Source organism: Phycodurus eques, chromosome 7 (genome assembly GCF_024500275.1).
Source record: "Phycodurus eques isolate BA_2022a chromosome 7, UOR_Pequ_1.1, whole genome shotgun sequence".
Taxonomy (NCBI): domain Eukaryota; kingdom Metazoa; phylum Chordata; class Actinopteri; order Syngnathiformes; family Syngnathidae; genus Phycodurus; species Phycodurus eques.
The window spans coordinates 4,490,030-4,513,571 of record NC_084531.1 but is presented as its reverse complement, the minus strand read 5'-3'; the positions used below and the strand labels follow the sequence as shown (position 1 = coordinate 4,513,571).

Sequence of the window (23,542 nt, the reverse complement as noted above, 5' to 3'; positions counted from 1 at the left end):
ATTTAAGACCTTACAGCTCACAGTGCATGTCAGAGCAAATGAGAATCAGGATGTCAAAGGAACTGCCTGAAGAGCTCAGAGACAGAATTGTGGCAAGGCACAGATCTAGCCAAGGTTACAAAATCATTTCTGCTGCACCTAAGGTTCCTAAGAGCACAGTGGCCTCCATAAACCTAAAATGGAAGATGTTTGGGACGATCAGAACCTTTCCTAGAGCTGGCTGTCCGGTCAAACTGAGCAATCGGGGGAGAAGAGACTTGGTGAGAGAGATACACAGGACCCCAAAGATCACTGTTCCTGAGCTCTAGAAATGCAGTCAAGAGATGGGAGAAAGTTCTAGAAAGTCAACCATCACTGTAGCCCTCCACCAGTCGGGGCTTTATGGCAAAGTGGCCCGACGGAAGCCTCTCGTTAGTGCAAGACATATGAAAGCCTGCATGAAGTTTGCTAAAAGAAAAAACCGCCTGAAGGACTCCAAGATGGTGAGAAATAAGATTCTCTGCTCTGATGATACCAAGATAGAACTTATATATATATATATATATATATATATAACATTAACATTATATATATATATATATATTATATATAGGCGGCACGGTGGCCGACTGGTTCGAGCGTCAACCTCACAGTTCTGAGGTGCGGGGTCCGATCCCCGTCCCCGCCTGTGTGGAGTTTGCATGTTCTCCCCGTGCCTACGTGGGTTTTCTCCGGGCACTCCGGTTTCCTCCCACATCCCAAAAACATGCATTAATTGGAGAATCTAAATTGCCCGTAGGCATGACTGTGAGTGCGAATGGTTGCTTGTGTCTATGTGCCCTGCGATTGGCTGGCAACCAGTTCAGGGTGTACCCCGTCTCCTGCCCGATGACAGCTGGGATAGGCTCCAGCACACCCGCGACCCTAGTGAGGAGAAGCGGCTCAGAAAATGGATGGATGGATATTATATATTATATATATATATATATATATATATATATATGTATACATACACACGACTGGTTAGAGCGTCAGCCTCACAGTTCTGAGGAGCGTGGTTCAATCCCCAACCCCGCCTGTGTGGAGTTTGCATGTTCTCCCCGTCCCTGCGTGGGTTTTCTCCAGGCACTCCGGTTTCCTCCCACATCCCAAAAACATGCATGAATTGGAGACTCTAAATTGCCCGTCGGTGTGAATGTGAGTGCGAATGGTTGTTTGTTGTATGTGTCCTGGCTGGCAACCAGTTCAGGGTGTACCCCGCCTCCTGCCCGATGATAGCTGGGATTTTTTATAATAGCCATCTTTTCCCAGAAACCAAAACATTTACTTTTTCCTTGACAAATCCCAATGAAATGAACACCTGGGATTTTCTTTTGATTCTGATCTCTCAAATATTATCAATAAAACCGGGTTTTTTGTGTGTGTGTTTTGTTTTCCTATGGGTGCTTTCTTCTTAATCTTACCTTTTAGTTTTCAAAATTTGCCTAATGTGTTTACTCTGGTTTAATGATAATAATATCAGTTGAATGAGTTCCATTATCGAAACACGGGCACACTCATACCCAATTTCAGATGTTATTGTTATTAAGTTAAATACATTTTATTGGGTAAGTAATTATGAAGAGTCCTGGTCCTTACACATGCCAGAAAAGAATTTGAATAAATTTTGGGAATCAGGTCACAGGTAATCTCTCTGAAGAGAAAAATCTGTTTTTAAAAATATTCACTTTGCCCATGCCCATCAGCAGTGTGTTGTTGACAAATGTTGTTTATTTTATTTACAAAACTAACGGTTGCTTTGATTGAAGATAATCACACAAATCTTTATTTTCACCCTTTTATTTTTATATTCACCCTTTTTTATTTTCGGCGTCTAACTCGACGTTGACTCGCTGCGTGAACTGCACTTGGGTCCCCCACAACAGAGACACTAGCCCAGATAACACAAAACACTTAAGGGAAGATGCATTTTTCGGGTTGTAGGCATAGCTTCATGGCTAACTGCGAGATGTAGTTGTGCTACAAATAGCTAAGTTATTATTACTAGGTAACTCACAATTCCAGCGGATATTCATCGATGGCGCACGTTAGTGATATAGTGGGGGAGGGCCGAATGCCAGAAAGAATACGCCTCAACCTGCTAAAAATTAGCCCTGCCTAAAAAAAAACAAAAAAATGTTTAAACTGCCAAAAAAGTGTTTTAAACTATAGCTCAACAATTCAGTACGAAATTATTCTCAGTATTTGCACAAATTTTCAACACTTCAAACATATTTAATGTTTTAGAGACAAAACACGACAGTGACTTTGGTTCAACTTTGAATGTCAGATCTCTGTTTTTAACTGATATTTTAGTTCTAGGTCTATTTTAGTTCTATATTTTAGTTCTAGGTCCTTACTGCTCAATAGTTTCTTTTGATTTGATAAAATGAAAATTAAAATGAAAATTTTGGCAGAAGTGGCATCAGTTATTGAATTGTCCTTATTGTACTTATTGTGCCAACCAATGGGTTCATATCTGATCTGTTTACTGTGACTGGTTCCAAGTGAATTATATCACCAAGAACACACAAAAAGATTAAACAACAAAAACAATTCAAGCAAGACTCTGATGATCAGTCTCCTCTGAGCCCTTCTTGAAATATAAATTCTTATATTTTTCCCGTGTTTTTATGCCGGCATCCTCTTGTTTGGTCCTATCACATTCAATGGGAGGATTAAAAGATGTAACTACATCTGGAGGGGAAAAGTATTTTCCTGAATTCTGAGATTTGACACCCGGATTAAAGGTTTATTGAAAGATTATTTGGTATTAAAGATGATTGTGATATGCAGAGATCACTGTCCACTGCACGACTGTCTTGTCCATCCGTCGTATTCGTGTATGTATTATACTTCTCATGTAATATTTCAAAACTTAAACCCAAGCATAATTACAGGAACTGTAAGCTGATAGACCCAAAGCTTTGGCTTTAATTTTCATTAGTTTATTCCGCCTGCCTACTGTATATAACCCTCATGATACTTACAGAGTCGAGAGATTTAGAAAATAACTATTCCTTTCATGGTATCCCTGCACAAGGAATAATTTTAATCAGGATGTTTTGAAAAATAATTCTCACAGCGTCACAGTATAGTGTAACACAGCACAGTTCATATAAAAAAAAAAAACAGGAGTTTGCTGCGATGGGTAGACTATATACTGTAGTCTTCATTCCACAGTGGAGAAAAGCAGGGGGCTTGCTTAGTGTACTATTGTGTTTATGGGCTACCTTCTCACTCCTCTATTTTGTTACAGGCCATCAAAATCAAACAGTTTACAAAAGGTTTGCATCTGGCAACACAGTATATTCCTTCCATTTTCTATACTGCTTCTTCTCATTAGGGTTTCAGGTGAGCTGGAGTCAAACCCAGCAGACTTTGGGTGAGAGTACACCCTGGAGTGGGCTGATTATTTTTATGATTTATCTTTTTTTTTTTTTTATTGCCAGAGCAATGTGAATATCCATCCATCCATCCATTTTCTGAGCCGCTTCTCCTCACTAGGGCGTGCTGGAGCCTATCCCAGCTATCATCGGGTAGGAGGCGGGGTACACCCTGAACTGGTTGGCAATGTGAATAGAATAAGAAAATCTAACAAAAAAAGCAATATGCTGTCCCGTTAAAAAAAAATAATAATAATAGGCCTAATTCTTATGACTCTTACGGACACTCTACCTGCTTTACCTTTACTTCCTGTACGCCACATTTTCCCTGCCAATGCAACACTGAAAAAGTGGTAACCAAGGAGGTTTCAACTTGAAAAAAACCCTGACACATTTAATCAAAGATTTTAAAGATGATCCGTTTATGATGTGCTCCACCTCTCACCCCTACGTCAGATTGTAACTCTAAAATAAGGATGGATGGATGGATAGTACAGTGCTACATCTGGAATGTATTCACAGCGCCTTTTTAAAGAAATATATTCTTTCCTTATTCCAAACGAATGTGAAAAGCTTTTTTTTTTTAATATTTTGCAAATGTATTAAAAATGTCAAATAAACAAGAAAAATATTCACAAACTTTTGCCACGGAAATTGAGCTCCTGTTTACCACAGTGAGTTAAAAAAAATAATTTTTAAAATGTTTTCACAGCTTAATTGGAGTCCACCTGTTGTTGATTCAGTTGACAGTGGATGTTGGAGCAGAAACCAAGCATAAGGTCAAAGGCTAACCAGGATAAGCGGTGTTGACTGGATGGATTATGACAGTGCTGTGATTGACTGGCGACCAGTTCAGGGTGTACCCCGCCTCTCGCCTGAAGATAGCTTGGATAGGCTCCTCACCCTAGTGAGAATAAACAGTACGGAAAACGAATGAATTAATTATGATAGTGTGTTTGTAAAGTGTTTTAACTAATTTAACTATTCTGGTACAAACAATAATTTTATTGCATCATATTACAAAATGTGGGCTATCCTGATATACATGCAAGCGCAAGACTCGCTGCGTGTGTTTGCCAATTTGGCAGACCAGTCTGCGCCAAACTGGGCATATCGGCGCAGCGAGGCTGTGGCCTTGGAGATGCACCTGGTGGACTGAGAATTTGGTGTTAGAAAGTCTGTTTAAACTTATGTCTCCTCGTGCCACATCTATGTTTTGGCGCAGCTGGTCTTTTTCGATTTGGGTGAATTTGATAAGGGCACACGCAGGCAGACAGACATGCCAGCTCCGCAGACAAGTTTGGTGGATGACAGACATATTCCAACAGCGGGCATTGAACCCTCTGAATCTTTGTGGAAATCAATTCATTGAAAGCATTATTATTATCATCATCATTCTTATATTTTTTAAATCATACAGGCCGACATTTAGCTATGAGGGGAGCGCACAAACGATCGCTGGATATATACAGTACATGAGGTCCGCGGATGTATTTAAGTCGCCAGCGGTTTTCACCAACTCATTCTGTATTGAATAAGGGTACCCACCAATGTTATATGTTGTCACACTGGCCAAGAGCAGTGACAATGCACGGACCGCTGCGATTACGCAAGGTGGTCTTTCGCATCGTGATGTCTCCATTTGAGACTATTGTGCCGCATTTAAAGGGAATGAGAGGAGCTGCTTTGACGGGCTTTGAATTAAGTCGGCTCTAGACACACCTACAGTTAATATGCCGGCTGCGCGCATCAGCCAAATTACGAAAACCCGGTCTAACACGTCTCCGTGCAGACTTATTACACCATGTGTCACGCCTAATTTAAGCTGTTCACGAAAATGGAGCCCTTGGAGTTCAAACCAACGTGTTACAAGTCAGCATGTCATCAGAGTTCAGCACTGTGAGCATCTGAACAACGTTAAAGGTTTTACCTTTTCTTTGGCTTTAAAAAATTAATTTAAAATTTTTTTTTTTTTTTGTGATGCCACAGAAAGACGAAAAGTTACAACCATAGAACCGTAACTGGAACACCCTGCGGCATACTGCTTAGAACGATATGAGCCATACAGTTATTTTAAAATCAAATAGACACACACATTCATTTTACCAAGCAGATTCATAAATACACTTCTTATACAATGCACACCAAGTGAAATCCAGCAGTACCAGTAAACAATGTTAATGACAGTATCACTCAATAAACACTTATCCTCGCCACTATTTATTGGGCGTCGTCAAAGAATAAGTATTTTTACTTTATTTTAGTTGTATTTAGTTTTAGTTTTATTACACTGTGATTAAGTTATGAGTATTATAGTTGACAATGTTAGATATTACTCAAAATGCCATAAGGGTTTTAATTCACTTTATTTCCTGGGAAAATATTTTTTAAACAACTTGGAAGTCATTAATTGCCCATTTTAATGTATATATATATATATATATATATATATATATATATTATTATTTTTTTTTTACAGTTTTAGTTAATTGCATGACATTTTCTATTACATTTTTGGGGAAATAAAAGCAAACAACATATAAAAGATGATTCCAACATTAACACAAGGGAAGAGGAAGAACATTCTCACTACAATATTTGAGATATTGTTATTTCAGGTGACAAAAGAAGCAGGAGTTTGTGTATTTGGACACAGGGTATAAAAGGGAAATACATTTTGTACACTTCTACTGTACACTTCATCAGAACTCCAGGAAGTTGGTCACAATAGCAGCATTGTAGATCAGGTCTGAGATGTAGCCCATCGAGGTCTGTGGTGCCATTTGTGTGTGATGATGATGGTGGTGGTGGTGGTGAGGTCCTTGGCCCTGAGTTACCTCCCAGTATGTCGACTGAGAGTGAGAAGGAACGACTTGGTCGACAGAAATGTGGCCTCCGGCGCCGCCCCCGTAGATAGCCTGATGAGCCCCAGCCTGAGCCAGGCTCTGGGATTTGAAGTTCCTGAGGGACTGGTAGGAGTGATTAGACGCAGCACGGTGAGGTTGTCTGGTGATGGGATGTGAAAAAGAACCAGGAAGGAGAGACGGGACGGTTGATCCCATTTGCTGCCGCTGATGCCGCTCCTCTTCCCACAGTCGAGACTCTGAACACTTCGGGGAGCCAAGGGTGGGCTGCTGGTGGATCGATGTGGAAGTGGATGGTGTAGTTTGATTGCTGTAGAGCTGGATCCACTCAGAGTACAACGGTGGGATGTCGTCACAGGGCTGGTTTTGCTCCGGTCTGAATATGTCTGCCAAGGCGGTTTGGGCAGGAAAAGCTGAGGTCACCAGCCCAGAGATAGGTTCTGAAAGTCCCCTATCTCCAAGAACATGTTTCATGGACTTGGGCATTCTCCCAGTCTTGATACTTCTGGCTCTTCGGTTTTGAAACCACACCTGTACAAACTTTTTAATGTTAGTCTCAATTGAATTACACTTCAACTCAATTTTATAACAACAATTGTGTGGGCCTTCATCAACAACCATAATCATACACACATTTAAAAAAAAAAACCTGCTGTATGCTATGCAAAAGTCATAGGTCACAATTAGATCTGTTTTTTTTTTTTATGCTGTAGGGATGATCGTCACTCTCGGGTGGAAGCCTTCTATGTCCAATTTTAGTCAATTTCTATTTTTTTCACAAACTGATACTTGATCAGTCCCTGCATGGAGCTGTTATCCATCCATCCATCCATTTTCTGAGCCGCTTTTCCTCACTAGGGTCGCGGGCGTGCTGGAGCCTATCCCAGCTATCATCGGGCAGGAGGCGGGGTACACCCTAAACTGGTTGCCAGCCAATCGCAAGGCACATATAAAGAACAACCATTCGCACTCACATTCACACCTACGGGCAATTTAGAGTCTCCAATTCATGCATGTTTTTGGGATGTGTGAGGAAACCGGAGTGCCCGGAGAAAACCCATACAGGCACGGGGAGAACATGCAAACTCCACACAGGCGGGATCGAGGATTGAACCGCGGTCCTCAGAAAATGTGAGGCTGACGCTCTAACCAGTCGTCCACCGTGCCGCCATCGAACATGTACTTTGTAGAAAAACATATTTACAATACTCTTTTATGAAGAAGAGAAAAACATTGTGGTACCTAAACTGATTTTAACAAGTCAAATGTTCCTGATATGCCTCCCTTATTTACTCTGCTCTTAGTTCTCCCCTGGAGTCAATGTTCTGTTTAATTGCAAAACATAAGTCTGTTTTTTTATGGTGATTACAGGCAGTAAGTAAAACTGGAGAATTGGACAAGAATTCTGTTGCAGTTATATTTTTTATGAGTTCCTGAGCTGATTTTATGCCTGGTGGTTCCATAATCTGGTCATTCATTAAGTCGACAGAAACCTACAATGCTATTTGCCTGTTATTGAAATAATGACAGTCTGTTTGTTTTGTTTGGTTTCAGGAGAATCTCCAGGAAAGATTGCTCAACAAGCTCCTGTTATGTGGCTCACTTCCCAGGACAAATCGTATGTAAGTTCTTTGAAAGACTTGCCACTCTGACTCCCTTGTCACAGCAGGCACTTTATTTATTGCAAATTATTGAAGTATTGAAAATGGCCTGCTCTCTTTGATGAGGAGATGTTAATGGCTCAACGAACGTGCAGTTTTTTTGGTTTTCTTGAAAAGTTATGGTTTTGGAGATGCAAGGATTCCGCTTGACGCCAGCAATACATCACCACTTTTTTACAGTCGACGGACACTTCATCTTCACAATCCAATGAGATCCAGTATAAGAACTATCAATGTTTTGCTTGAACAGATATACAAATCTGAATTAGAACAGAGTTCGGCTTCTTTTAATTTAACTGTATGTTTGGTATTTCCACTTCCTCACCCTATATAAAACTAAAGTCTATATAAAGCTGAGGAAATGATGTTGGACATCATATTATTTCTTCCATCCATCCATCAATTTTCTATACCACTTGTCCTCGTTAGGATCATGGGTGAGCTGGAGCCTATCCCAGTTGTGTTTGAGCGAGAGGTGGGGTACAGCCAGGTTTGGTTGCCAGCCAATTGCAGGGGCAGGGCACATAGAGTATAGGCAAGCAACATTATGAACTCACATTCACACTTCTGCTTTCATGAAGGATTACAGAATTTTTACTGTTGAGAGGCTGAAATCAGAGGATTTGGACAATTTGATGTGAAACAATGGCGCTAAACGATTAAGCTATGATCAAAATAGATAGATGAATTTGATGATCGATTAGTTGTCGATTAATTGATTAATTATGACACATCTAACTGAAACAATATAAAATTTATAGCAATATTTTGTAAATTACTTAACCATTCACACATGCATGTTGTAATTAAAGAAAAAATAATCGTCAAAACGCTGCCTGATTATTGCCAATTTGAAATAATTAATTAGTAGCATGTTCATGTTAATTCAGCAGAAAAAGGATGTTTAATTTAAAAAAGATAAGATAGATAAAAAGATAAAGATAAAAATTCTGTTTTGATTGTATGATTTGGAGCTTTTAATGTTGCATTATGTAATTGTTATTGCAAGGTATTTCTAATATAGTGCTCCTCTCATAGAAACTCGAACTGGATTTATCAGATTGTGCAGGTGTACCAAATACATGAAATGACGCTATATCGCCTATTATGTGTACTCACAGACAGATTGTGCATAGATCATTTTTCATAGACTGTACATAATGCGAGGAGGGACCCCTGCTCAGCTCACCCACCTGTATCTTGCTCTCGGGCAGGAGTGTGTGCACGGCTAGCCTCTCTCTGAGAGTGATGTCTGGGTAGGGCGTCACAGCAAAGGCTTGCTCCAGCTCAGACAGCTGAGCTCGGCTAAAGATGGTCCGCTTCCTTTTTCTTGGACCCTCAGTGAGACAGGCTGCCCGGTCCGGCTCTGAGGTGGACAGGGCACTCTCATTGTGCACGTCTTTAGCGAAAGGGAAAAGAGGTTCATTGATCAATTGTCGTCATTTGTGAAAGTTGTATGAGATATGTAGGAATTTCGTTATTGTTGACAAGTGCAATTTTTCGGATCTTTTACTAAATTTTAACTGAGGCTGATGGTTCCCTCCAATATTTATCATAACTTTCATATCAAACAATTTATTTACAGATGTTTTGGCTTACCTTTACAGTGTTCCTGTTCCCCAAATATCCCTTTCAAATCCACCACATCTGCCTGCTGGTTCTGCTTGACTAATGAGAAATCTGCATCCATGAACAAAGCCATTATCACCACACAAACACGCAGTCACCCACTGATCCTTTGACAGTTGATGCATAGTTTGACAGAGTGAAGGGTAGACCACCTCTTATAGAGAGCACCCTCCCCCCACACAGGAAACTCAGGTTTTAAAACGCCACCCACTTCAATATCCAGTCACTGAGAGTTCTATCATGCTGTTTTGCAAGTCCCCTAATACAACCCCAATTCCAATGAAGTTGGGATGTTGTGTTAAACATAAATAAAAACAGAATACAATGATTTGCAAATCATGTTAAACCTATCTTTAATTGAATACACTACAAAGACAAGATATTTAATGTTCAAACTGATAAACTTGATAGTTTTTAGCAAATAATCATTAACGTAGAATTTTATGGCTGCAACCCGTTCCAAAAAAGCTGGGACAGGTGGCAAAAAAGACTGAAATAGTCGAACAGTTTAAGGACAATGTTCCTCAATGTACAATTGCAAGGAATTTAGGGATTTCATCATCTACTGTCCATAACATCATCAAAAGGTTCAGAGAATCTGGAGAAATCTCTGCATGTAAGCGGCAAGGCCAAAACCAACATTGAATGCCCGTGACCTTCGATCCCTCAGGTGCCACTGCATCAAAAACCGACATCAACGCGTAAAGGATATCACCATATGGGCTCAGGAACACTTCAGAAAACCAATGTCACTAAATACAGTTCGGCGCTACATCCGTAAGTGCAACTTGAAACTCTACTATGCAAAGCAAAAGCCATTTATCAACAACACCCAGAAACCCCGCCGGCTTCTCTGGGCTCGACCTCATCTAAGATGGACTGATTAAAAAAGTATTCTGCGGTCCGACGAGTCCACATTTCAAATTGTTTTTGGAAATTGTGGACGTCGTGTCCTGTGGGCCAAAGAGGAAAAGAACCATCCGGACTGTTATGGACGCAAAGTTCAAATGCCAGCATCTGTGATGGTATGGGGCTGGTTTAGTGCGAATGGCATGGGTAACTTACACATCTGTGAAGGCACCATTAATGCCGAAAGGTACATACAGGTTTTGGAGAAACATATGCTGCCATCCAAGCAATGTCTTTTTCATGGACGCCCCTGCTTATTTCAGCAAGACAATGTCAACGCACATTCTGCACGTGTTACAACAGCGTGGCTTCGTAGTAAAAGAGTGCGGGTACTAGACTGGCCTGCCTGCAGTTCAGACCTGTCTCCCATTGAAAATGTGTGGCGCATTATGATGCGTGAAATACGACAACGGAGACCCCGGACTGTTGAACAGCTGAAGCTGTACATCAAGCAAGAATGGGAAAGAATTCAACTTACAAAGCTTCAACAATTAGTGTTCTCAGTTCCTAAACGTTTACTGAATGTTGTTAAAAGAAAAGGTGATGTCACACAGTGGTAAACATGGCCCTGTCCCAGCTGTTTTGGAACGTGTTGTAGCCATAAAATCTTAAATTAATAATTATTTGCAATAAACAATAAAGTGTATCAGTTTGAACATTAAATATCTTGTCTTTGTAGTGTATTCAATTAAATATAGGTCTAACATGATTTGCAAATCAGTGTAATGTGTTTTTATTTATGTTTATCACAATGTTCCAACTTCATTGGAATTGGGGTTGTAGATGCACAACAGTCACTTCAGTCTTATTTACCATCATTCACCATACAACAATATGATTTTGGTGTAACATAATTTACATTGGAAGTTAAATTATGAAGATACATGTCAAAAAGATTATTTGACTTAATAATAATAATAATAATCCCAACATTACACTGTTAGAGAAGTGTAATATCTTGTAACATCCATTTCTATACCGCTTATCCTCATTGGGGTGCTGGAGCGTATATCCGAGCTGGCTTCAGGCAAGAGGTGGGGTACACCCTGGACAGGATGCCAGCCAATCACAGGGCACATACATTATAGACGAACAAGCATTAATTCTCCCATTCACACCTATGGACAATTTAGTTTTAACCTAACATGCACGTTTTTGGAATGTGGGAGGAAACCAGAGTACCAAGAGAAAACACAAGAAAGCGCAGGGAGAACATGCAAACGCCACACAAGGAAGGCCGGAGCCCAGATATGAACCCATGACCTCTGAACTGTGAGGTACATTGTGCCACCCTGTTATATTTTCAAATACTATTATTTTTTTAACATTTTAACTTTTTCTAGTCACCTTTTGATGTGGGCCGTGTTTAATTTTCTCATTAGAATATACGGCAGGACGCAAATAGCCCCGACCTGGTTTTTGGACACCTCTGCCCTTCACCATCAGTGACAACTACTGCACACACACACACACACACACACACACACACCACGCACATACACACACACACGCACGCACGCACGCACACACACACACACACACACACACACACAAACAGTCCTGGAAGAATTATTAGACCACTCTTGTTTGTTCAATTTCATGTTCATTTTTAATGCCTGGTGTAACTAAAGGTACGTCTGTTTTGACAAATATAATGATGACAACAAAAATAGCTCACAAAGTTTAATTTAAGAGCTGATATCAAGCCATTTCTCATCATTTTCTTGACAATAACCAAAATCACTCGGAATACATTTACGCTTAATCATGTCAAATAGGACATAAAGTACCTATATTATGGAATCAGCTTGTGTGTGTGTGTGTGTGTGTGCATGCATGCGTGCGTTTCAAATTGAATTAATTTCTTTTCAATTTGAGTGAACATGTTCACTACCTTTTCTGTGTGCTATCATGCGGCTGTAACAATTTCTACGGCGAGGAGTCAAGTACATCTAATCTTAAATCTAATTTGTCACAGCTCATTTTTGGGAAAGTTGGACTTGATAAGAAGTAACATCTGAAAATGAAATGTAAGAATTTCTTACTATTCCAAAGACAGTTTTTTAAAAATGGATTACAACTCAATATCTCAGCATACAGTGTGAAAAAAACTCATAATTCAGTCTCATTTTACAAAAATTCCATTTTGCATTCTCTATATCTTGTTTGAATACATCTCATAATCAAGCATTCACAAATGATTGCCTACATTTCAGTTCTTCACCGATGCTGTGAATTGTATCTCCTCCGCTGCAGTGTTAAATGTTAACATACTCAACATGTGGGAATAATACAGGTTTTACAAGAAACAAATATGTTGCAAACCAAATATAGTTCACAAACTTAAGAATGTGTTGTCATTGAATTGAATGACTCGCATTGTCACTAACTAACCTGTATTATTTGTTAGCCCTCCAAAACGGGAAAGAATGTTCTCAAATTTACCACAAGAGGGCAGGACAGTCTGGAATTCTTTGACTTCTTTCCTCGACAGAGAGGAAATGCCTTAATGCTCAGTGGCAATGTGGCAGTGGAAAAGAGGGCTGGAAAAGGTCATGCCACCAATATGCAGTGAATATGGAGTGTCATTCAAACTTTCGCAGGTGGTTGTACAGGGATTGAACGTAGGTGAATACACACATTGGATCCGGTTTACGACCCATGATCATCATGTCATCCACTTCGATTAGCCGGTCGCACCCAGCCTTCACTCTGGAGACAAATGCACAGAAATCCAGAGCATGAATAGGAGCTTTCTTTTGGTTTGGTGAAGGATAAAATAGATTATGATGTTGTGGTTGTTTCCTTCAAATTTACAAATTATTAACCTCAGTTGCGCACATACTAATGTATGAGAAGACCCAAGATTGTTGTTGTTTTTTGTCTCAGTGTATTTCTTGAGGATACTACACTTGTTTGCTGAATGCCACTCACTCTGCAGTCCCAAAAGCCAGTTCAAAGTTGTGCTTTCGATTGGCCGGTGACAACGATTCGTAGTCGAACTCGGTGGGAAAGAAGGAGTGGACCAAAGCACAGAAAGCCATGCCGTCGCTCCAACTGGATGAGAAGTTCTGGATGTCTATGTTCTACACAAAAAGGGAGATAAAGAAAGCTTGGTGAGGTTGTTGCGAGTATGTGAACATACGGGAAATAACTAAGAACTGAAAGCTTAAAAAGAGGTCAATGGAAGATAATAGAAGACAACAGTCATAAATGGTCAGAAAACTATCCCCACTTTCACATAAATATGATGGATGTAACAGTTCTGCTGTACTTTAATCTTCATTTTTTAATCGCTTTTCAAGCCTGCTGAACTTCAAAGTTGCACCCAATTGTTTCTTCCTTTTTTCATATCATTACAAAATTATATGAGGATACGAGATACGAGAGGAAACGTATGATACTACCAGAACTGAAAATAATAACTGGCTGCTCTGTATGAACATTTACATTGGATGGATGAACTTATTTTTACAAAACTTAATTTCACTTTTTTAAAAAAAACATTTTATGATGACAGTTTGAGACTTCACCCATTTAATTCATTACACTATTTCTTATGGGAAAATTAGTTTTGAAATTTGGAAGCCAAGCACAGTCACACAATGAATTGTTAAGTTTTGGAGGTCCCACAAAACCTCCACAATTTATGAAATTATAAAAATGTATTATACAGTATTATACTTATTTCAGAGGTCATATATTATGACTGTTGGACTCACCTATTTAAGAAAGGCCACATTTTCAGCAATGATAAAGGAAAACCCCTTTCGTGTGTTAAAGTTCAACTAACAGTGCGCATGACTTTTCACAGCGAATGTTAACTGGTTGCAGACATACTGTATCTCAAGTGTACATGATGTCTATGCGTGAGTGAAATGGAACATGTCAGGTCATCACATGAACAATAGAGAGTTTCCTCTTAGCCAGTAAGAGTCGTGGCGATGTCAAATTTCACTGTAACTAAAGCCACATGGAGCTGCTGGCAGAGGCTGCTTGCTGGGTAGCAATGCTACAATGTGTCAAAACACTTAGCCATGACCTAATATGCCTCAAACTCCGTACACCCAGAAACACACGTATTCAAAAACAACACACATCCATCCAGAAGCACTTTTACTTCTATACAAGACAAGTTAATTTAACACATTAACACTATGTTTATTGCGTTGCTGAACAGTTAAAACTATACGGAAGATGGCCAGAAGATGGCCAAACATTAAAATTTTGCTTCTCATCTACAGTGCTAAAAATTGGATTTTGCTTGTTGAAACAAAATCATCAAGCCATGACAGCGGTGGCCTTTAGTGGTAGATGGGGTTACTAGGGCCCGACCGATTAGTCAGCTGGCCGATATAATCGGCCAATATTAGCCCTTTTCAAAGAAACTTGCTGATTTTGTATTTATTTTTTTACACATTACAACATGAGACAAATATAATGACATTCACACAGATATATATATATTTTTAAAAATGTTGTAAAGTTTTACAAGCACGAAATAGTATTTCATATAATAGTAAAGTATTGCAAACCAGTCAAATGTCCTGCCTGTAATTCATATCTTGAATGTTGTAAGCGTTGAGGGACCCAAAAAGTTATTTTATTCATTCATATATTTTGTAAATTAATTGGCCAACTAATCAGTTATCTGGAACTGTCATCAACCTCAAAAGATCCATATTTGTCGATACATAGTACCCTGTCAGCCAGTCCAGGGTATACCCTACCTCTCGCCCGAAATTATGATACCTATTGACAGTATATTACCTGGTAGCCTACGGTCTTAGAGCGACACCACTCAAGAAGGATTTGTTTGATGCTGCTTGCACTGGAAACGCCAAAACTTTGGGAGCGCTTCAGTTTGGGTTTGGACTCCACTAGTTTGGGGCAACTGTACAGGTAACAAGCCAACATTTGTGAGTACGCTTCCATCATTTTCATACAGCTTTAATAGCTAAACACTATACAGGTAGATTACCTGTTAGTGATGTCTGTGTCCAACTTCTCAAAGACTGGACGCCGAGCCTGAGCTCCAATGTTTCTTGGTAAAGTCTGTGACCTCACCAGCTCTCGCTTCCTTTCTCCTCCATACCCAAATGATCTCTCTTTGCTTTCATCAGTGTCATGTCTGCAGGGGACACACAGTTTTACACTAACCAAACCTAAGCTTGAAATTAAAATGTTACCCCCATTTGAACAAACCTGTTGTGTTGTCTGTTATGTTGAGGTAGCCCTGCATAAGTCACAGTTTTAGCAGAGGCCCAACCTGTCTTCTCTGCAAAGACAATCACATTCATTCAAAATCATTCGTGACTCTGGTCTCAGTGTGAATGTCTGTCTGCCGACAAAGCTCACCTTGAAGGCGTGATGTTCCCAGAGCTCTAATGGGTGTGGGGGTCCACGTCTTTACAGAAGATACTTGACAGCAAACCAAATGTTTAGTCTGGAGATTTAAAAAGTAGATACATGGCTATGGTTGTCAGAGTTACCTGGTTGAAGTGGGGACTCTGCGCTTGGTTGAGGCTGGATGGTGCTGGCAGTTGAATGGCTGGGAGGGTAGGCCTCTGAGACTGGAGAGGAACGAGAAGAAGTGGGGCTACTGGGAGAGTCTGGAGTCTTGATTTCTGCTGTCTTGGTGGTTGCTGTGATGGGGAAGTGGGCCATCCGCATGGCAACTGAGGCTGTGTGCTCATGTGGGAAGTCCTTGGGAGGAGACATCTTTCCATGTATCAGCAAAGAATGTTCTGATTGGGGTGAAATAAACAGATCACTTAAAAAAAAAATAATGTTCATGTTCTTTCACACCAAACTCATCCAAACAAGTGCATGTGGCCACAGTCATGCTGAAACAGAAAATGGCCTTCCCCAAACGGTTCCCAGGAAGCACAGAATCGTCCAAAATGTGGGATGAAGAACTGAGATCAAAGGTGAAAAAGGGCACTATCCAATTAACTGTTGAGAGGATGTATCCATATCATACAGTATACCACAAAACCTTTAGATGACATCACTTTACCAGTCTAGTTCATGCAATAGAACTGAAATAATCCCTGTAAAATAAGAAAATGAAAAAGAAATAAAAACAATTTTAACAGGAACAAAGTTGGTTGCCAAATTAGACAATATGTAGACTGATATTTCATCCATCCAATTTCTGTATCACTGATACTGTTCAGGATTGCAGGGAGCCGGAGCCTATCCCGGGTGAAAGGCCAACTACACCCTGGACTGGTCGCCAGTAAATCACAGGACACATACTGAATGGCGACAGACAAGCATTCATGTTTACACTGTCACTAAGTGGGAACTGAATACATTCTGCCTGCATGGCAGTAAGCCAAATAGTACTACACCATCAACAAATGAGACAGATATTTCGAAAAAGAAAATACTGTATAGCTGTTTGTGGCGCTGATTTCTGTATTCTGAAAGCAGATAACATTTCAAAATATTTCATCATTATGAACCAATTTTTAAAATCACAATCTTCATTACAACTGACATTTCCCATTATTCAGACCAGTAACATTTTTTTTTATTTTTTATTTTTTTTAGCCTTTCTGGATGTAACCAAACATAGCAGAGAACTGACAGTGATGACATCACCGTGAAATCGTCTGGGATTAATCTGCCAGACTTGACAAATCTCCCCCAGAACCACAGAAAACATTACTCAACTATTTTAACAGGCTAGCACTCAACATCCCCTAGTAAAGTGATACTTTGGAGTAAAATCAGGCCTTTTTTTTTTTTTTAAATTTAAAAAAAGCCTCTTTCACTTAACTGGCTTGACGTCACTTTTGTGTTTGAGCTTTGAGTTTGAGAACATGTTGTACTGGCGTGATGAGAAACACTTGTGGGTACCTGTTGACGCAATGTGTCCGTTCTCTAGGCCCGCATGAGTCGGAGCTGGGTCCACTTCTATTGGCTCCTCTCGCTCAATACTCTGGAACACACATGCAGTATAACCCAGTTAACATGTTGTTTTTATGGGAGTGTGGCATTATCTATGACTTTCATTGCAAACAAGGGACTGATGCCATTTGGACAGTCAGTAGTCCCTACATGTTGTCTAGCCTCCAGTCTGCCAGCGATATAATTGATGGATGAAATGTGGAAAGAATGGTGTGTGTATCATATTTGGATCATAAAAGTGTGTTACTACATTCACAGAAGTAACGAAAAACACATCTCTTAATGAATTAATTATTCAATGTACTGTATGAGCCAGGCTCCTCGTTGGTAAGTGTAAAAGGCTCCTGTCTATGTTTCAACCCAGGTGCGATAAAACGCTCTGTAATAAACACGCAACTTGTAAACTGCCATAATACATCCAACCAAGGATGACTGATTTGTCAAACATGATTCTCTTTCAAATAAATACCATGTCGAACAGCTAGGAGCTTTAGAGCACGTACCTCTACGTCAAAACTGTCACATGATTGTAAACTGCTTTGGCACTGTGGGGGTCAATGGAGAAACTGATAGCTGTGCACGTTTTTGCAAGGTTACACCATGTCAAAAATGATACAAGTGCAAAAGCCCTCCTAAAAAGGCATTCAGGAGACGTAACCGCAGGTAGCCATGATAGAAGTAAGTGAACAGCTGCTTGTGTTTCAAACTGTCTGAGTAGAGCTGAATGTGTTTGACTGAGACCACTGGGCCATTTCACCAACGCTGGGTTTGCAGTGTCACCATGTGCAGAATCAGAATCAAAGCGAATTTGCAGAATCAAAGCGGCAAACGCAACATAAACGAGGGAATGCAGAGCTACATTTCTACTTACAGTATATGCCAGCATTGACACCGGTATCGGAAATACAAATAATTACGAGGGGTGTTTCAAAATGTAACCTGCTAATTATTATTATTATTATTTTTATGAAATGTTCATTCATAGTTTGTAGTTTAAATGCTTATTTGAAAAAATAAAAACAAGTTTTCTTTCACTCCTCCTCACAGCCATTTTGGAAATGACGGCATTGTTGGATGCCCATCAGAAGCAGAGAGCTGTGATGGAATTTATTGCTTTGGAAGGACAACCGCCGCTAGACATTTTCAAAGAGTTGACAAATTGTGCATGGAGTTAGGGTTCTGTCATCAATGATGACACATGATGGTGACTGTATGATCTTCTCTGATCAGTGACTCAACATTAGCACTACTCCCAGGATTAATCGCTGAAGATGTTCTGCCGCTCCTTTGCCTGTCACCGAGGTCACTCGAATCAGGTTCTTGTTCTTTGCCTTTGCTCCTGGACACCCACTTTTTGAGTGCGCTGTAGCCTATTGCAGCTTGCAGTACTTGCAACCCAACTTTTTAGTCTGGCTTTTAAATGATTATGAGTCGCTTGTTTTATATCTAATATTCATCTGTAATTTCATATAGCATTTATTGTACTTTTAGGTTACCAAAGTTTTATTGGTCACTTCTTATCTACCAGTACCTTTTATTTTACACTATTTTATTATTGTTATAGTATGATTTTTTATGCTTTTTTAATTTATGTATTTATGTAGCGGCACGGTGAACGACTGGTTAGCGCGTCTGCCTCACAGTTCTGAGGACCGGGGTTCAAATCCCAGCCCCGCCTGTTGGAGTTTGCATGTTCTCCCTGTGGCTGGGTGGGTTTTCTCCGGGTACTCCGGTTTCCTCCCACATCCCAAAAACATGCATGGTGGGTTAATTGAAGACTCTGAATTGCCCCTAGGTGTGCATGTGAGTGGGGTGGGGGGCATCAGAGCGCAGTTCCTGTTGCTGACGGCCCCATATGATGGCGCTTCTTCACTCCACTCTGTACTCAGCCATGTCTCAATAGCTATGTTATCTATTTAATCATCTTTTTTATTGTAACAACTTACAGTATATTCACAGGTGCTGGGTGTCGCAGGGGCTCAGAGACTGCAGGTGGGTGGGAGGTTTGTGCTCGTTGCTTTTTTTTTTGTACATATGAAAGGTGCTTTACAAATAAAGGTTTGCTTGCTTGCTTGATTGATTGATTGATTGATTGCTAGTGGTACATGTGTTTTGTATGTTTGTGTGATGGCAGCTATGAGATGATACACCTGGGCTGACACAAGGGGTGAAAAAACAAGTACTCCTGAACAATTATGATTGTTTGAAAAGTTGCAGGGGACAGGATTATCCATTTTGTGTATTGCATGATTGGAAAATAGACACAGGCACATGGCCGTGAAGTGGAAACAGCTGACTATCAAGCAGGAGGAGGAAGACAAATTGTTGAATGTCTGTGCTGTGGGAAGGGGAGCTTCCCTAAAATCCAGTGTGGGTCAGAGGGGGGAAACATGATAGCTGTACTGCTCCAGTTCCTGTAAACTCTCTCCATTATCTCTACTGCTGATTTGCTGGCAGAACACTCTGCAACTCTTCACGTGGCACACACGACTGACAGGATACCTACAGTCATGCCACACCCATCACATTTATGCCAATATACTGCTCTCATGAGTGTGGGAATTTTCGTGATTATATTACTCGATTTAGTATAAGTAATTGGGGAAAAGACAAACACTATAAATAAACATTAATTCCTGTGGATGGTGACCAACTTTAATTTCTCCCAAAATTACACATTAGAAAGGTTTCGGAAAGAGTCTTTGTAGACCCTATCAATGAGTAATTGCTCATGTCAAGATGTATGTTACAGGTTCCTCCAGAACTGCAACCAATTGTTTGTCACTTTTGATTCTTTTCAGTCCTGTATTCAGATAATATTTGATCGTTTTAAATAACTTTATAATTCATCTTCAAGTTTTTTTTTCTACCCATCATTGATTTTGTTCTTGGGACTACTGAAAAAGTTCTCGAATTACTAGATGATTGAATCTCTTTTGATTGACACGTAATACCCAACATTGGTTTGGTAATAGTTTAGGTTCACACGCAAAGGAAAATATTATTTTTTTTATTTCAACTAGGCAAATTTAAAAAGCTCTGTTTTTCCGGCTGAATAATCATTCCCTTCTTGAGAGAAGAAAAAATAATAATGTAATAATAGCTCAAGAATAATCATGTTAATAACAAACACTGAAGATGTCCACAATGTCAGCTGGACCACTGTTCGGCTATGTTTGTTTCTTATTAGTTTAGCTGAATAATTACAGTGACCCTGAAGGCAATACAGTTTTCTTATTATGCATGCTTTACAAATAATGGATCACTTGTCCTCTGTGTTGCTTATTTCAATTCATGAGGAACTTCCTTGAGTTTTGTTAACAATCCAATTCTGCTTTGAATAGGAATTGAATGACCAGTCATGTACCTCTTTACTGACACATGCAAGACTTTGGGAGTGTCTGCTCTCTGTTGATACGTAAGTGGCTAAAAGTAGAACCCCTCACATCAAGAAGGAACCAAAATAGACCAACGAAAGTTCTCTACATGACCAACACTAACCCTACTGACAAGACATTTAAATGTTTTTGGTAGTCGGTTAGTAGATTGAAATGTATCCATAAAGGTAGGCTATATGAAATTGGCTATATGAAATTGGTATTTACCAGGTTTATGGCAATAAAGAATGTTCTACAACATGAAAAAAATGTTACTAGAAATGTACTTATGGTTTAAAAAGCCTCCAAGGATTTTAGTCAATATTCATATTGGACTCAGTGGAAACTAATGGCTTGTCACTTGTATTATCCTAATTCTGATCAGATAAAGATTTGTAAATTCTGATGTTTTCAACTACAGCTAAAGTCTTGATACTAAAAAATATAATTCCCAGTATGTAATATACTGTATTCTGCAGACACTTTTAGTCCCAGTGTTCGCATGTATCAAACATAGGTATAGTGTTCTGTATTTAACTATATTTATCCTTTTCAGAGTATCTCCAGTTTAGACCAAACATTTAGCAGACTGTTTGCAAAAGTCACAATAGTGGCTGTTGCTACGGAATCACTTGCACTGGAAAGCCCTTCTGTTTAAACAGGCAGTATGAGGGATGGCTAGTGAGTGCCGCATCCTGTTTAGTCAGAGGATATTGTTTAGCTGTCACAGGTATCGCCATGGAGGCATGGGGGCCGGCAGTAGATGGGACAATGGGGGGCTGTTTGATGAGCAAAGCTACTTGTTGAAGGAAATATCTAAATCAGAACTACAGATACATAAGTGGTAATCAACGTGTCATCCAACAAGGGTAATTCATCCATTCATTTTCTGTAGCGCTTGTCCTCATTAGGGATGTGGATGAGCTGAAACCTATGCCAGGTGACTTTGGTGCGAGTGGCGGTTTTCACTCCTCGCCTGGTTTCCAGCCAATTGCAGGGCAGATATAATAACAACTATTCGCACATTCACACATTAGGGAAATTTAGCATCTTAAATGAACATAGAGTGGAACCTCAATTTGACGGACCCCGATTTAACGGATATTGGAAGGAACGGATCGTCCGGACAGTACATGTATCTAAATATAGTTTCCAGTTGTCACTTAAACCAGCGTTGACAAAGTCTGTTACTTCCAGAATTGGTCACTCTTGTTTACTGGCGCTGTGGCGGTGTGGCGCACTATAGGCAGAGAATGGGACATACAGTACGTATTTCCGGGTCACTGATATATGACTAGATCCAACCAGACGTTCGTCCCGTGCCTATATGGCTATGTTGAATGTGGTGACATTCCATCAAAGGCAATGCATTGACGGGGCGGAACAGAGTTCTATCTATTGTCGCATAGAGCTCTGCACAGAGAGAGCGCATATGGCGGCGGCGTTTAAGCGGAATATGACACACAAGTATCTGGAGTCTGGAACATGCTACTTTTGGTACAGCACTGTCAATTTTTTGGGGTCAAGCTGTCCGTCTATGGCAATGGATTTGGAACTAGGAAGCACACTAATTCCTTGTGGCTCATAAAAAGCGACCTGCCTTGACTTGCTTACGAGTACATCAATGATGTCACCCAGAAGCACACCAGCGTGGTAAGTTTGGATAAAATTCAAAACTTTTCAAACATTTTCAAGCTTTTTTATTTATTGACAATCACTTTGTGATTTGTATTGTATTGTACAGTACAGTACTTTGTATTGTACAGTACAATACAGTAGTATTGTATATACAGTATATACAGTAGTATACTACACAAAAAGTATAAAACAATAATTTTGTACTGAGCGTAAAATGGGTGCAGATGCCAACCAAAAAAAACAACTTTCAACATAACAGACAATCGGCAACAACAGAGTTTGTTGAATGTATGTTATTTAACATTCATGCCTATTTCACATTAATGGTTGATTTATGGCACTCTGTCATTATCAAACTGTGAGTGTAGAGTGTGTGTAATAAAGTGACCTCCCAGTCAATTCAACTGCATCGTCAGCTAAGCTCGAGAGGGCATTGCTTGTTAATAGTAAGTAACACCTGTACACACTTGCGCGCCGGCCGTCAGTGATCAACATGGGACATGTTATGCTTGAGACGTTATTTCGGTAGTTTTATTTCGGTGTTCGGTCTAAAACCCCAGTGCATCACTAAAGAAAACCCACGCAAGGACGGTGAGAGCAGGCTCCTCAGAGGTAGGCCAATGCTGAGATTTGAAACCAGAACCTCAGAACTGTGAGGCAGTTGTACTTTACTAACAACTAGACCACTGTTCATGATTTTTTTTCCTTCTTACGTTAGCATGTATGGAAGGATACAACACTTTCAAACGACCTTTTTTTAAAAAAATAAATAATAATACATTAACACAACCTGCAATTTCTCATTCATGCAATTTCTCTCAAAAATCACTAGCAACACTGAGATGGAAAATATGCCCTAGATATATAAACTTGGAGCATAGCACACAGTGTATCTTGCCTGTCGATGTTTGTGTTGGTAATGGAGAAGCCCTCTTGCTGTGCACTCAAGAATTATCCATCCATTCATCCATCCATTTTCTACCGCTTATCCGGGTCGGGTCGCGGGCGCAGTAGCTTTAGCAGGGACGCCCAGACTTCCCTCTCCCCAGCCACTTCATCCAGCTCTTCCGGAGGGATCCCGAGGCGTTCCCAGGCCAGCCGAAGGACGTAGTCTCTCCAGCGTGTCCTGGGTCGTCCCCGGG

The 23,542-nt window shown here is 40.1% G+C and overlaps 2 protein-coding genes across 4 annotated transcripts in view; both read right to left on the bottom strand.

Annotated features, from left to right (window-relative positions):
- Nucleotides 1-5,903: 5,903 nt before the first annotated feature.
- LOC133404704 (homeobox protein SEBOX-like) lies at nucleotides 5,904-9,631 on the bottom strand. Its single transcript, XM_061680818.1, has 3 exons — nucleotides 9,529-9,631; nucleotides 9,123-9,295; nucleotides 5,904-6,799 (listed from the first exon to the last, which is right to left on the bottom strand). The coding sequence occupies exons 1-3, from the start codon at nucleotides 9,629-9,631 to the stop codon at nucleotides 6,107-6,109; spliced, it is 969 nt and encodes a 322-aa protein (XP_061536802.1). The 3' UTR covers nucleotides 5,904-6,106.
- Nucleotides 9,632-12,071: 2,440 nt separating this feature from the next.
- Nucleotides 12,072-23,542, bottom strand: part of smtnl (smoothelin, like) — a 36,603-nt gene continuing 25,132 nt past the window's right edge. For all 3 annotated transcript variants that reach the window (XM_061680815.1, XM_061680814.1, XM_061680816.1), the window contains 8 exons: nucleotides 17,335-17,416; nucleotides 15,960-16,214; nucleotides 15,826-15,888; nucleotides 15,673-15,745; nucleotides 15,449-15,598; nucleotides 15,238-15,361; nucleotides 13,402-13,553; nucleotides 12,072-13,179 (listed from right to left, as the gene is read on the bottom strand). In XM_061680815.1, the coding sequence (XP_061536799.1) occupies nucleotides 13,053-13,179; nucleotides 13,402-13,553; nucleotides 15,238-15,361; nucleotides 15,449-15,598; nucleotides 15,673-15,745; nucleotides 15,826-15,888; nucleotides 15,960-16,214; nucleotides 17,335-17,416 (1,026 nt within the window). In that variant the 3' untranslated portion in view covers nucleotides 12,072-13,052. The remainder of the gene's footprint in view (nucleotides 13,180-13,401; nucleotides 13,554-15,237; nucleotides 15,362-15,448; nucleotides 15,599-15,672; nucleotides 15,746-15,825; nucleotides 15,889-15,959; nucleotides 16,215-17,334; nucleotides 17,417-23,542) is intronic.